This window comes from Hypomesus nipponensis, chromosome 17, assembly GCF_054491055.1.
Source record: "Hypomesus nipponensis isolate SF chromosome 17, ASM5449105v1, whole genome shotgun sequence".
Classification (NCBI taxonomy): Eukaryota; Metazoa; Chordata; class Actinopteri; order Osmeriformes; family Osmeridae; genus Hypomesus; species Hypomesus nipponensis.
The window spans coordinates 22430804-22444895 of record NC_140377.1 but is presented as its reverse complement, the minus strand read 5'-3'; the positions used below and the strand labels follow the sequence as shown (position 1 = coordinate 22444895).

The 14092-nt window shown below is 47.1% G+C and overlaps 2 protein-coding genes across 7 annotated transcripts; one reads left to right on the top strand and one right to left on the bottom strand.

The window, feature by feature from the left end:
• Window positions 1-4794: 4794 nt before the first annotated feature.
• LOC146254101 (uncharacterized) lies at window positions 4795-11501 on the bottom strand. 3 transcript variants are annotated; one of them, XM_084677413.1, is made up of 6 exons: window positions 11305-11501; window positions 9827-9890; window positions 9109-9172; window positions 5903-8034; window positions 5638-5713; window positions 4795-5520 (listed from the first exon to the last, which is right to left on the bottom strand). In XM_084677413.1, exons 4-6 carry the CDS (start codon window positions 7940-7942, stop codon window positions 5372-5374), a joined length of 2265 nt encoding a protein of 754 aa, XP_084533539.1. In that variant the 5' UTR covers window positions 7943-8034; window positions 9109-9172; window positions 9827-9890; window positions 11305-11501; the 3' UTR covers window positions 4795-5371. The 3 variants fall into 3 exon arrangements, with proteins under 3 accessions (XP_084533539.1, XP_084533538.1, XP_084533540.1); XM_084677412.1 differs by lacking the exons at window positions 9827-9890; window positions 11305-11501 and having other exon boundaries at window positions 9109-9253; XM_084677414.1 differs by lacking the exons at window positions 9109-9172; window positions 9827-9890; window positions 11305-11501 and adding an exon at window positions 8829-9025.
• On the top strand, window positions 10257-13451 carry apol (apolipoprotein L). Of its 4 annotated transcripts, none has more exons than XM_084677438.1 (6): window positions 10257-10387; window positions 10683-10770; window positions 11088-11678; window positions 11801-11836; window positions 11968-12075; window positions 12157-13451. In XM_084677438.1, the coding sequence occupies exons 2-6, from the start codon at window positions 10763-10765 to the stop codon at window positions 13082-13084; spliced, it is 1671 nt and encodes a 556-aa protein (XP_084533564.1). In that variant the 5' UTR covers window positions 10257-10387; window positions 10683-10762; the 3' UTR covers window positions 13085-13451. The 4 variants fall into 4 exon arrangements, with proteins under 4 accessions (XP_084533564.1, XP_084533563.1, XP_084533562.1 ...); XM_084677437.1 differs by having other exon boundaries at window positions 10282-10493; XM_084677436.1 differs by having other exon boundaries at window positions 10282-10577.
• Window positions 13452-14092: the final 641 nt, after the last annotated feature.

The window sequence follows — 14092 nt, the reverse complement described above, 5'->3', positions numbered from 1 at the left end:
TCCCAGGTGGGCTCCACAGGAAGCGCCCCCTCCATTCTGCAGTGGGCTGGCTGAGCTGCTGACCGGACCTACTAAGGCCTGTGTTTAAACACCCCTGGGGCACGGGCTCTGGGAACGCTTTAGGTCAGTGCTGCTCTGGAGGATAAGGCCACAGAGAGGATAGGAAGGGGAGCACCCACCCCAGGTGAGACACACCTCTGGACAGGGTCTCTCCCTGGGAGATGAGCCTCACGACAGGAAGGCTCTGGTTGAGGCTCTTCCCAGCATGCCCTCTGTTCTCCAGGAACTGCTCTTCCCAGCATGCACTCTGTTCCCCAGGAACTACTCTTCCCAGCATGCACTCTGAGGGGGAGGAATACTGAGAGAGCTGTACATGATCCATAAAGGAAGAGCATGCAGTCATGTGTGTTACTACGCTGAACAAATGAGGTGGGTGCAGAAAGGCCCAGTCACACACACACACAGACACACACAAACAAACACCCAGACACATACACACACACAGAGCCCAGGACCCAACACCAGTTTGGGCAGTAGATGAATGTTGTCTACTCTCTGGCACTTCCCCTTTGTCCTTGCCCCTGAATTGCAAGAATCGTGATGACACCTTTCTACAATGCCATAAAGTCCTCATTAATGCCACTGTTAAGAATGTGGCTGATGGGCCATGAGCTTGTAGGCCACCATTGTCTCTCTGTGTCGTCGGCGTCACCTCGGCCCCCCCAGACCTGGATGCACAGCCAGTGGAGAGCACCTTACAGGGAATCAATATGTTTTCAATCTACAGCAGTGGGTCGCTCCCTCGCATTCTAATTAGAGCTGGCCCCAGCCACTGAGGAGAGGGAGGGGGAGAGAAAGAGTGAGAGAAAGGGAGAGAGAGCGATAGGAAAGCAAATGAAAGAGAGAAAGAGTGACAAAATTAGAGAAAGTGAAAGAGAATGAGAGGAAAAGAGAGTGGAAAAGAAAGAAAGAAACAAAGGAAAAAGACTAACATTGATGGACACAGACAGAGAGATACACCAGTCTGCCTCTATTGGACACAGACAGACAGATACACCAGTCTGCCTCTATTGGACACAGACAGACAGATACACCAGTCTGCCTCTATTGGACACAGACAGAGAGATACACCAGTCTGCCTCTATTGGACACAGACAGAGAGATACACCAGTCTGCCTCTATTGGACACAGACAGACAGATACACCAGTCTGCCTCTATTGGACACAGACAGAGAGATACACCAGTCTGCCTCTATTGGACACAGACAGAGAGATACACCAGTCTGCCTCTATTGGACACAGACAGACAGATACACCAGTCTGCCTCTATTGGACACAGACAGACAGATACACCAGTCTGCCTCTATTGGACACAGACAGAGAGATACACCGGTCTGCCTCTACTGTACTTGTCCTCATCCAGAACACCATGTAGATCATTCTCTCACAGCTGCTGGTGACAGAAGCCTGTTCTGAGGCCTGTTCTCACTGGGCAGGGAGCCTGTTCTGAGGCTGTTGTCAGATCAGAGAAGAAGCAGGAGGGGACTCTGCAGACCCAACTGTGACAGAGGAAGAAACACACATGTGCTGACTACCCTGTTTCCATGGTAACGGAACGGAGCCCGCCCGCTCCTAAAGTAGCTGTTACGAGCAGCAGTCCTACGTTCACACATCCCTGTGTGTGTGTGTGTGTGTGTGTGTGTGTGTGTGTGTGTGTGTGGAGGGTGCCTGTGCGTCGGTGTGGATGGTGTGGGGGTGTGGGTGAACTTGATAGTCAGTTTTTCCGAAGTTTCTCTTTCAAGTCTGTCTGTGAGTACTTATCTACCAGCGTCTACAAGGGGAGGAGAAACAAGGTGATTACCAGAAACACTCTCTAAGGTGTTTTCCAGAAACACTCTCTAAGGTGTTTACCAGAAACACTCTCTAAGGTGTTTACCAGAAACACTCTCTAAGGTGTTTACCAGAAACACTCTCTAAGGTGTTTACCAGAAACACTCTCTAAGGTGATTACCAGAAACACTCTCTAAGGTGTTTTCCAGAAACACTCTCTAAGGTGTTTACCAGAAACACTCTCTAAGGTGTTTACCAGAAACACTCTCTAAGGTGATTACCAGAAACACTCTCTAAGGTGTTATCTAGAAACACTCTCTAAAGTGATTACCAGAAACTCTTTCTAAGTTGTCATCTTGATGGTTCTACAGATTATTTTATCAGATGTTCCCTTGGTGTGAGGTGTGTCAAGAGTGACTGAATCTGCTGGGAAGGACGTTGGAGGCGCCCCGATCGTGAATCGTACATATTCAACATGTTGAATATTTGCAATCAGAAATCCTGATGTGTGGGGGGAACCCCCGAGGACAAACCCAGAGTTTATCACGTGAAAAAGAAACCATATCCAATCAGAAAGCAAGCTGAGAGAAGACAGAAGCATAACAAACGGAGTCACACACAAAGTTAAATGGAATTGATTTGTGGCAACAGCAAACCCTTTTCTTTTTTCCATGAATTTTCTGTGAAAATAATTCCAGACTATCATCGCAATTTCCTCCTGCATATAGTCCGCCATGCTTATTCTTAAATCTCGACAGATTTTGCGAGATTTCTTGTGTCGGGAACAGTCGGGACACTGGTTGGAAATCTGTTTGTGTGTGGTGTGCTGTCTTTGTCAAATCATGGCACACCACACACTGTAAGAGCAAAACGGCTAAATCTAGGATTTTTTGTCCTCACGTTTGTGGTCTCTCACAGGTTCCCAACCCTGGTCCTCAGGGCACCCCTGTCCTGCATGTTTTAGATGTTTCCCTGCTCCAACACACCTGATTCAAATGAGTGGGTCGTTATCCAGGTCTGCAGAAGCCTGCTTACGGTCTAAGGTGTTTACTTTGATCATTCATGAAGCACCAGCTGACACTGGAGCTGCTGATTGCTGAGCAGGTTTGAGGAGGATCCGTCAGTATGCTGAGGAGGATCCGTCAGTATGCTGAGGAGGATCCGTCAGTATGCTGAGGGGATAATGTAGCCCGATGTGCATGGGAAGTGTGCACATACATGTGCATTTAAGGGAGATTCGAACCCCAAACTGGCCCAGCGAGCTAAAGGCCGTCGTTGTTATGTCCCTGGGGTGGTTTGTGCTTCCTGCCAGGGTTTCAGCTGGAACTGCAAACCCTCGCTAGGCTGCCGGACTACATGGGCATGAGCACTCACATACTGTACACACACACACACACTCACACAAACACACACTCTGCAGTATGCTGTGGCAAGCTCTGTATGCAGATCCTTCTCTCTCTTCTCAGGCATTACGTCACAGATATCAGGCTTGGACAGGAGGTAAAGATACGTTGTAGACAACACTGGTTAATCTAGCAACACACCGTGATCTGTCAACTGGTTTGACTTTGAATAAATCAGATATTCTGATATAACGTTTAAAGTATAAATAACCTTTGTGTTGCACTGGTCACAGCTATGTTAGGTTTAATGTGTGTGTGCATGTGTCTGTGTGTGCATGTGTCTGTGTGTGTATGTGTCTGTGTGTGTATGTGTCTATGTGTATATGTGTGAGTGTGTGTGCATGCGTCCATGCTTGTGTGTATGTGTGTGTGTGTGCGTGCATGCTTGGAAGCGTGTGCATGTGTGTGTGAGTGTGTGTGTGCCCAGGTTAAAGCAGGCGAGGTGAATCAGATTGTGCTTGCTTCAGTGGTATTGGAAGACTTGACCTTCCCATCCGCAGCGCTTTTTCAATCCAATCCAATTAGCTTAGCAATGTGTCACCACCAAAGTAGCGTTGCGTGAACATGCTGGGGGAATCCCAATGCGAGAGAGCCCGATATTTCATCTCACTGAACCCGTAGTTTGCCCTTGTAAACATAAGATGTGGAATGAGAAATGACATTTGGAGCCAGTGCGATATAAACAAGAGTATAGAACAATGGCTAATAGCTATGTCAGTCCATTAGGTTAACAAGCATTACTTAATGAAATGTACACTGATATGTTCTCCTCCTCCCAGTATTCCTCTATAGTCCACACAGTGTCCTTGTGGATCTCAGCTAATCTCATTCTGTCCCCTCCACATCTTGAAAGGGAACTGTCGATCTCACCTGTGGAGACACATGTCAACAGAGCAGATTGATCATTCTAAATTCCCATCCATAGATTTACATTACATTTACATTTAGTCATTTAGCAGACGGACCCAAGGACACAACGTCATTTGGCAGAGCGGGAAATCGATCCGGCAACCTTCTGATTACTAGCCCGACTCCTTCACCGCTCAGCCATCTGACTCCCGTCTCCCCTCTGATTTAACGCAGCAAAGTCTTTTGCCGCCCATGCTATGACAGGCCTCTTCTTGATGAAAGGATCTACCAGCACGTGAGGACAAGTGAGGAAATGTATACGTAGAAAAAGACAGGCTCACTGAATATGTTGTTGGGAATAGAAAGGTGATTTCTTGTTTCTGTGAGTCATTTCTTGGACAGACACTCAGAGTACCTTCGGTCAGGTAAAGGTGTTCCCAGAGTACGTGTGAACTGTATCACAAGCTTCATTATGATGACGAAATAAAGATGCTGCTGATGACCCCGGTACCTCTCTCTCCTTATGGTGAATGTGCATGTCTGTCTTTTGATTTACCTGTTGGCTATAGCATGTTGTGTCCAACCACAACACAACACACGCGCAAGTACATCAGAATCTTGGAACCTTTCCATTTCTAAGTCAACGCACACTATGCACACACCTGTGCTATAGCTTTGTTAGGAAAACAAACAGGACTGTTACACTCTGTACTGTAATATGACTAGTTTATTGACAATGGTCAGATACAGTAGAGTGTTCCAGATGGTAGTGAGTCTCTGTGATGGTCTTCTCCTGATATCCACTCAGCCCAGCGAGTTCCAGCCAGGAGAGAAAGACCTGGTCCTCGTCCATACTGCTCAACGTACACTTCTGGCTCCTTGGCAACGCTCCTTCCGTTGTCCGGGAGACAGTGGCCCAGGAGACCTGCAGGGTAGAAGAACCAAGAGGCAGGAAACCAGAACAAACATCCCACATCAGCCTCCTGGAGATCATCCAGGCCCTGTGTCCAAGTGTCCTGGAGCAAGACACTGGACCCCAAGCTGCTCCCCATGAACAGGCTAGCCTTGCAAAGGTATGTCTGTGTGTGTGTGAGTGAGTGAGTGAGTGAGTGAGAGTGTGAGAGAGAGAGAGAGAGAGAGAGAGAGAGAGAGAGAGAGAGAGAGAGAGAGAGAGAGAGAGAGAGAGCGAGAGAGAGAGAGAGGGGAAGGTGTGTCTATGTGTGAGAGGAACAGAGCTAGCCATCCAGCCCTTTACGTTGCTGGATACTTAGACGTATCAGTAGGCCATCCTACTGGCTCCAAGACATCTTGCACGTCTTGAAGATAGACTTTTGAAGCGCACGGAACATTCGTACGTGTAGAGGACGTCTAGGGGGCTCCTGGTTGGTCTCGTGGTCCTTCGACTGCTCCAGATTGGCAGGCGAACCACACTTAGCCCCTGTGACAAGACAACATTTGAAATTGGTGAATTCGAAGAGCTTTGTCAGAGTAATTAGCCAATCTACAGGATCACTTTGTGATTCATTAAGGATGACAAGCAGTGGTGGTCGCTCACCAGGTGTGACATGAGAGCTGGGGGGAAGCTCCTCCTGGGCTGAGGGCTTCTTGGGCTCCGTCTTTCTCTTCAGAAACTGCAGGGGAAAACACAGAACATGCTGGAATTTATGGAAACTATATGACAACACCTCTCAGTTCCAACAGTGCCTCTTCATTCTATACTTGCTCCATCACATGAATAACCAACCCATGGTCATTCATGCTGTACTCATACGATATACTATAAGCTCTGCTCTATAAGCTCTATTACATCAATAACCCACCTTGTTCTTGAAGAGCTTGGCTTTCTTGCTCCACCACTTCAAGCCCTTCTTTGGCTTTTTCGTCTCTCCAGCAGAGGTAGACGCTGTCCCAGCATCGATGATCGCTGCAGGGCTGAGCTCGCCGAGATCTTCCCCAGGACACGGAGCTGCAGCAGCAGACTCACACAGAGTGTCCCTCACCCTCTCCGTCAGGATCCTGACCGTGCAGTCCAGGGTCTCCTGGCAGGCCAGGCTGGAGGTCGAGGGAAGGTCCAGTTCCAGGCTCTCCTGCAGCTGACCCTTAACCGAGCTCTCAGCAAAGCTGTGGATGATCTCCTGTCTGGAAGGTATTGGGGTGATGATCTCGAATTCACTATCTTGGAGAGCCAACAGCTTGTGTGCAGCTTTCTGCAGGGTCCTCAGCGTGCTGTCATAAAGCAGCTGGCTGGAGGAGTGGACCTGCTCCCAGAACTTCACGCCCCCAGATCTGATCTTAGCTGAGGCCTTGTGCTGCTCTACCACCTCATGGAGATCATCCAGGATCACACCGAGCAGGTTATTACAGTTCTCAGAGGAGACCAGCAGAGATGGACGCTCTGAGCTCTCTGGATTGGCCGCATGAGGTGAGCCACAAGGGGTTGAGGGCTGGCGAGAGAGCTTCTGAGTTGCTCTCCTCAAGGCCTGCTGGAACAGATCCTTCCCTTTGGTCGCATATTCTTTTATGATCTCTCCCACTCGCTTGTCATCAGAGTGCCCAGCTGCGGGTGGGCCCTGAGTACATAAAAAAATCACGGTCTCCTGGACCTCGGTGGTCCTGTGTCCACTCCCTGGCAGAAGGGTGTCAACGAACAAGGAGCGGTAAATGTGGGAAAAGGACAACTCTGGGCGCCTTAGGATCAGCGAATGATCCAAGATGGCTGAGATGCCTTCGATCAGCTCATCGATCTCCACTTCCTCTACGCCCTTGTTCAGACAGGCCAACATCTGTTCGTTGGCCAGCTCCTGGAGTTTGGTCAAGCCTTCGTTCTTTACGCTCTCCCTATAGCAGAACTCACTGCTTATGGCTCTGCAGGCTGCTGTCACCGTGTCGACAGACCGGATCAACAGAAGCCTGATGAGGGAAGAGGGCAAACTTTCCAGGGACGTCTCGCTCAAAGAGACGCTCTCGTCCGCCCTCACATCTCCCATCCTGGAAGAGCTCACCAGGGGGGTCAGTTTGGCCGCTGCCTTGCAGACCATCTTTTTGGCTGCAGAGGAAACATCCAATGTGTCCCATCCTGTGAGGGAGGAGCTGTTACCTGCTCTGGATGTTGAAGACTGGCTTTCCAGCAACTCAACAGCACTTTTTATGGATTCGACGATCTCCTCGACCAGGTCACTGGCCAGGGAATGTCCATAGCGACCACTCCCCAGATAAGGGATCATTTGTCCTTGGCTGGATGGCGATTTGGACGAGTCCTCCTCCCTACACGGCCCAAACTGCTCCTCCAGTTTCAGCTCCACAGCCTGGACAACGTTGGTCCTTGACATGGTGGTGAGGAGCTCTCCGAGGGACCTTCCGGATGACCAACTGCTGCTCCCTGACCTCCTCAGCAGCGGTAGAGTCTGCACGTCAGCACAGACAGCAGAGAGGAAGTAGCTCACAGTGGAAAAAACAGGCCCTTGAGCTTCTTCTTGGAGGGCGACCCTGGCTGCCAGGACGTTGCTGATGACCGCCTCGATCACCTCAGCTGCCACAGAGCCCAGACTGGCCTTGGCCTCCACCTGCAGATCTGGAGAGGGTGGTCCACTGTGTCTGCTGGCTGTGCTGGGGAGCATTCTCTCCACTCCACTGACGCCCTGGGAAGTGGACGCAACCTCCAGGGCTACCAGCTGGTCTTTCGACCCAGTGGCGGGTACTGGAGGAGGGGGCAGATCTGAGGGCTCAACCAGGTCCATGTCCTCCAAACTTAGAGGCCTCACGGTCAACACCCTGATGAAGGTGCCCTTGTCTCCAGACAGACTCCCCTCTCTTCCCTCGTTCACCTCGGGCTGAGATGAGTCTTTATTATCTTTCTCCATGTCTCTTCTTCAAACACTGCCTCAGGTACACACTTGCTGTGACGGTCTGATTTGAGAGAGAGGCTTTCACACCTGACCCCTGAAAAGACAGACTTTTCCAAAGAACACAGAGAATATAATTACTTTTTCAGAATAATCTAATATCTACTTACATATCTACATGAAAATCATTTGTCTTGGAAATGTAAACCTTACAACTTAAGGTGCAAAACAATAGGACCATATTACATTATAATATCTCTGTCTTCCAATACGAATTTGTCAAGGTTAAGGTGTTGCAGTGATCTAAATCCTTGTCCAATAAAATGTTTACCTAAAACTGAGCACAGTGATCAGAACGGCCTTTGATGAATTACGTCATAATACAAGCCAACGTCATCAAACAGCAGATGGCGAAATTTGAAGATGTCTCTATTGACTTTTCCAAAGAACACAGAATAATAGGCTACAATAACTTTTTCAGATCAATGTATTATCTAAGTTCACATCTAGCCGAGAACATCGTCTTGAAAATGTAACCCTTACAACTTGAAAGAGTCTCTGTAACTTCCTTACAACTTGAAAGTCTCCGTATCTCCATATCAAATCACAGGCCAATGCAGTCATGCTGCTAACACATAACGCTACCACACACAATTACAACAGTACATTACATAAATATCTAACGCTATAGAAAAATACGACAAGCACGATAAGTACCGCTCTTTCATCCACGACGTTGCGGTTATCATTGCTAACGGCTAATGTACCTAGCTCGCTCTTCGTCGTGTAGCTAACTAACTTATTTCACAAACATAACATGTGAAAACGTACTGTGGTAACAACACTGTGATAACAACATATAGACATTCACATAACACAAACACTGCATTTTATAGACTTATACCTCAAAGGGGGAGTAATTGAATAAACGATGCACGGACAAAATTTTCCCTCAAATCATGTATTTCACAACTGAAGGGAGGGAGCGACGTGCACCGAAACCTAGCTCAATCGTTACCTTCCCCCTGCTTGAGCCCTATGGTAACTAATGCTCCCATATTTAGCACAACACTTTTCACATAAAAAACAAAAACAACCGACAACAACAGCCGAACCATAAACTGTGATATCACCAACGCACATTATTCCATCTGTCACACAAAACAATCTGAATATTTACTTACATTATAATATTTCTGTGTTCCAATACGAAGTCGTCAAGGTGAAAGCGTCGTAGAGATCCAAATCCTTGTCCAAGAAAATGTTCAATAAGAAATGAGAGCAGTGATCAGAACGGCCTTTTATAGTTTAATTGATGAATTACGTCATAATACAAGCCAACGTCATCAAACAGCAGATGGCGAAATTTGAAGATGGCTCTATTGACTTTTCCAAAGAACACAGAATAGGCTACAATAACTTTTTCAGATTAATGTATTATCTACGTTCACATCTACCCGAGATCATCATCTTGAAAATGTAAACCTTAGGCCTACAACTTGAAATAGTCTCCTTATCGTCCTTACAACTTGAAAAAGTCTCCGTATCTTCCTTACAACTTTAAGGTGCAAAACAATCTGACCATTTACTTAACGCTACATTATAATATTTCTGTGTTCCAATACTAAGTTGTCAAGGTGAAAGCGTCGCAGAGATCTTTATCCTTTGTCCAATAACTTGTTTACTTCAAACTGAGCAGTGATCAGAACGGCCATAGTTTATTTGAACAAAACGTCAGAGAATAGGCTACAATAACCTTTTTAGATTAATGTATTATCTACCTTCACATCTACCCGAAAACATCGTCTTTAAAATGTAAACCTTACAACTTGAACAAGTTTCCCGTTTCTCCCTTAACTTGAAAAAGTTGTAAGGTGCAAAACAATCTGAATATTTACTTACATTATAATATTTCTGTGTTGCAATACGAAGTCGTCAAGGTGAAAGCGTCGTAGAGATCCAAATCCTTGTCCAAGAAAATGTTCAATAAGAAATGAGAGCAGTGATCAGAACGGCCTTTTATAGTTTAATTGATGAATTACGTCATAATACAGCAAACGTCATCAAACAGCAGGTGGCGCTCTTTACACCCAGTCTGTTTAGAGTCCAGGCCTGGTCTGATATCAGTGTTAAACAGGGGAGTACATTTAATAGTAAATGAACAGTTTTAATCACGTTTTGAAAAAGTGAAAATGTGTACCCCTCACCACACATTTTGTATCAAGAAAAATCGTTTTTAACATAAAGATTTTAAAAGCTGTGCCACCAACATTGCAAAAATAAACCGACGCCCTTGGTGTTGCATATTGCCTTATTTAAATAGGATTTGCCCATTTAGACGAATCAGGTTCATTTCGACTGGATATCATCCTTGTGCACAGACGGTTCACCGTTAAACATTCTTTCATCATGCGTTTGCACCGGACCATCGACCCAAACAGGAAGCTACAACTTTTCCCACTGGTGTGATTATGATACGATTCATACAAACATAAACGCCACTGGGTGGAACGCCTGTTGATAACATTGTTTATTATCAGCAGAAACGACACCGAACGCCTCACCGAAGGTGTGGTCACCTTGGTGAAATCAGGAAAACGAAACTTTTCTTACAGGCTTTTATGAGGATGGCTGAAAGCTCACTCTCAGAAACGTACTCAGAAAGCGATTGCATTAGACAAATCTTGTTAACGAATCCTGGTTACGAACTGACAAACATGCTCAAAACCTAGGCTAATTGTTTACATTTACATTACAGTTCTTTATTGGGAACTCGTGCCAGATGACAGACGCTTTAGCCACAAACGGACCAGCCTCCAACGAACGCGGAAGTTTATCATGATAAGGTGAGACCAAAGTAATAGTGAATACTTAATGTTCATTACGTTCCTTACTTGTTTGACAAAAGCCTTGTCTGTAACCAGTGTACGTCATGCTGGCTGATCTGTATGAATAACCCTGGCTTCTTTATTCAACTAGATCGTGCCTCCCTAAACTCAAATGCGAAGTTCTTTATTGGCATAAATACTCTGGTTAAATAATATTGCCAAAGCATTTTCAACAGATATCAAGGAATCTAACTCTCATCTATCATAAAAAAACACCAATATAAACATGATGTCATATTTACTGTAGCTATTCTAACCGAAGTCTTGTATTTCAGAGAGGAGCTTACTGAGGTCCTGTGCCAGTACAGGTCAGACACTCTGAGCCACATAGCCACTCTGAGGGACTTCTGCGACAGGCACTCAAAATGGAGCCTTCACAGGGAGACAGAGCTGGAGATGATGACAGACATCAAGGAAAGGGCTGACAAAATCAACCTGACTTTCAAGCACGTCAGAGAGTCTCCGAACAGGTGGAAGGCACTGGGAGAGTACCTGAAGAGTGGCCTGACGCAGGTGACAGCAGACAAGCGAAGGGAGGAGCTGGAGAAGGAGCTGGGGGAGGTGTTGAAGGACACCCTGGCCGGGCTGGAGGAACTGGACCACTTCCTGGATGCTGTGGAGAGGCTGGCGGTCACTTCTGTGTTTGTGTTCGATGACGAGTGTCCGTTTGGTGACCAGGAAGTGAGCCCTGCCAGTGTCCGTGATGTCATCACTGCCTCACAGGAAGCGTGTCCTCTGCTGGTCCGGTTCAGGAGGAACGCACGGGACTTCTTTCTGCCCAGCCTCTTCAACGTGCCGGTGTTGGCTCTCCAGCTGGACTCATACATACGCAGCACCCAGCAGCTCTGTGACAAGCTGGAGAGCAAGTAAGAGAGGCCAGTGTAGTCTGTTACTGTAGCCCCAGCTTGCTGGATCAGGATGCAGGGTTACATTCAGTCTTATTATTCTTATACTATTACATGATCTCAACTTCCTTTTTCCACTGCAGGTTGATGACAGCATCACAGGCAGAGATTGAACCAAGGTAACACCTGTCCTTGACATCTTATGAATCCTTCGTAGCCTGTTTTATTGTTTTACTGTATGTTGTAACTTCTGCTGCCTATTCGGTGTTATTCAGACTTCAGAAGGTTTCTGTTTTGTTTTCCTCATCAGTCAATGGATGTTTTGGAGAAAGAAGAAGGAAAATGTTGACCTCGGGGACGTGAGTGATGCATCCGTGCTGAATATGCTGGTCCATCTCAAATACCTCAGTGATGTCAGGTAATCAGAACTCCCATTTCTATTTTACATGGCTCACCTCAAATTCTGGACTCTAATTCTGTGGCTTTCTAACTCTCTCAGGACCAACCAGGACTTCAGACTGGTTTTCCTGTTCCAGGAGGAAGCTAAGAACTTCATGGAACTCTTCATCCAGAGCAAGCCCAGAATGTTGCAGTTCCTGACTGACCTGGAGGGGAGTGCCGTCCAGCTAGACAACATGAAGCGTGGGGCCCAGATCTCCACTGTGGCAGGCAGCTCCGTGGGGGCGGTTGGAGGGGTCCTGTCCATCGTGGGCCTGGCCCTGATCCCCATCACAGCAGGCGTCTCCCTGGCTCTGACCTTGACCGGCGTGGGCATGGGGGTCACCAGTGGGGTCAACAGCGTGGTCACCACAGTCACAGAGACCGCCGTCAACGCCACTCAACATAAGAAAGCCAACGAGTTGTTCCAGAGTTTTATGGAGGACGTGCAAAACCTCCAGGGGTGCCTGGAAGATGTGGCCACAAAGATGCTTCCCGTGGTGAGTGGGGTGGATGCGACCGCGGGAGCAGGGAGGATCGTGGGGAAAGTTGGTGCCATTGGGAAAGGAATCGACTCCTTGATCGATTGTGCCTCGGGTATGAAACTTCTGAGGAGTGAGGATGCGATTGCTGACCTGGGACAGGCCGCTAAAGGGACGCCCCTCGCCCTCTCCAAGGCAGCCCGGGGGGGGTTCATCGCTCTCAACGCCCTGTTCATTGGCCTGGACGTGTTCTTCATCTGCAAGGAGAGCGTCGGCCTGGCCCAGGGCAGCAAGAGTGAGGTTTCCCAGCTCATCCGGGCACGAGCACGGCTCTGGCACTCTGAACTGGAGTCATGGCAGAAGATCCACGACTCCCTGCAGAGAGGCCTGCTAACGTCCGAGGACAGCCAGAACCTGCTGAAGATGCCCTTTTATCCCCTGGAGGAGATGACCAAAGGGAAGAAGACGTTCTGGCAGAAATTCAGTCTCTTTCCCTCTTTTTCATAATCCAAGCATTGGCCTGACCAATGGTGATGATTTCTCACTTTAAATGGATCATTGACTGCAAATGATTTGATTGATTTCTATTTCAACACTAGATTCAAGACTGTCATTCAATTGAACCCAAACCTCGCTCTTGCATATCAAATGAATAATCTACTGCGTTTGTCTTATTTTATTTTAATTATTTGTTTATTTGAACAATTACTGTTAATTGTCTATTACTTTAACAATTAAAAAAAAAATGTATTTAACTAAACGTAATATTTTCCCATACTCTGACGGTAATATCAAGGGGTTGCTCTGTTAAGGTAATAGGTATTTCATGTATACTAATATTGCCACACTCCTCCATTAAAAACAAACAACCTTCCATGTTTTGGTCTGAAACATTCATCACATTCCTGTGACTCTTTACCACAGAACTTTTATTAATTTTATTTTAGGGTCAGATGGGCCTGTCAGTCCATCCATGATGATGCAGATTGATGAGGATGATGACACTTCCATTAGCGTTCCAGATTTGCAGATACACATCCTAGCGAAAGCGGACATGTCCATCAGGTCTATTTCACACACCCCTAGCCCAATAACACACCCTGTTTACACCCCCAGCCCAATAACACACCCTGTTTACACCCCCAGCCCAATAACACACCCTGTTTACACCCCCAGCCCAATAACACACCCTGTTTACACCCCCAGACCAATAACACACCCTGTTTACACCCCCAGCCCAATAACACACCCTGTTTACACCCCTAGCCCAATAACACACCCTGTTTACACCCCCAGCCCAATAACACACCCTGTTTACACCCCCAGCCCAATAACACACCCTGTTTACACCCCCAGCCCAATAACACACCCTGTTTACACCCCCAGCCCAATAACACACCCTGTTTACACCCCCAGCCCAATAACACACCCTGTTTACACCCCCAGCCCAATAACACACCCTGTTTTGTCCACTGGGTGGACTAAAAAATCTAGAAAGTAAACCGGACTCAAAAT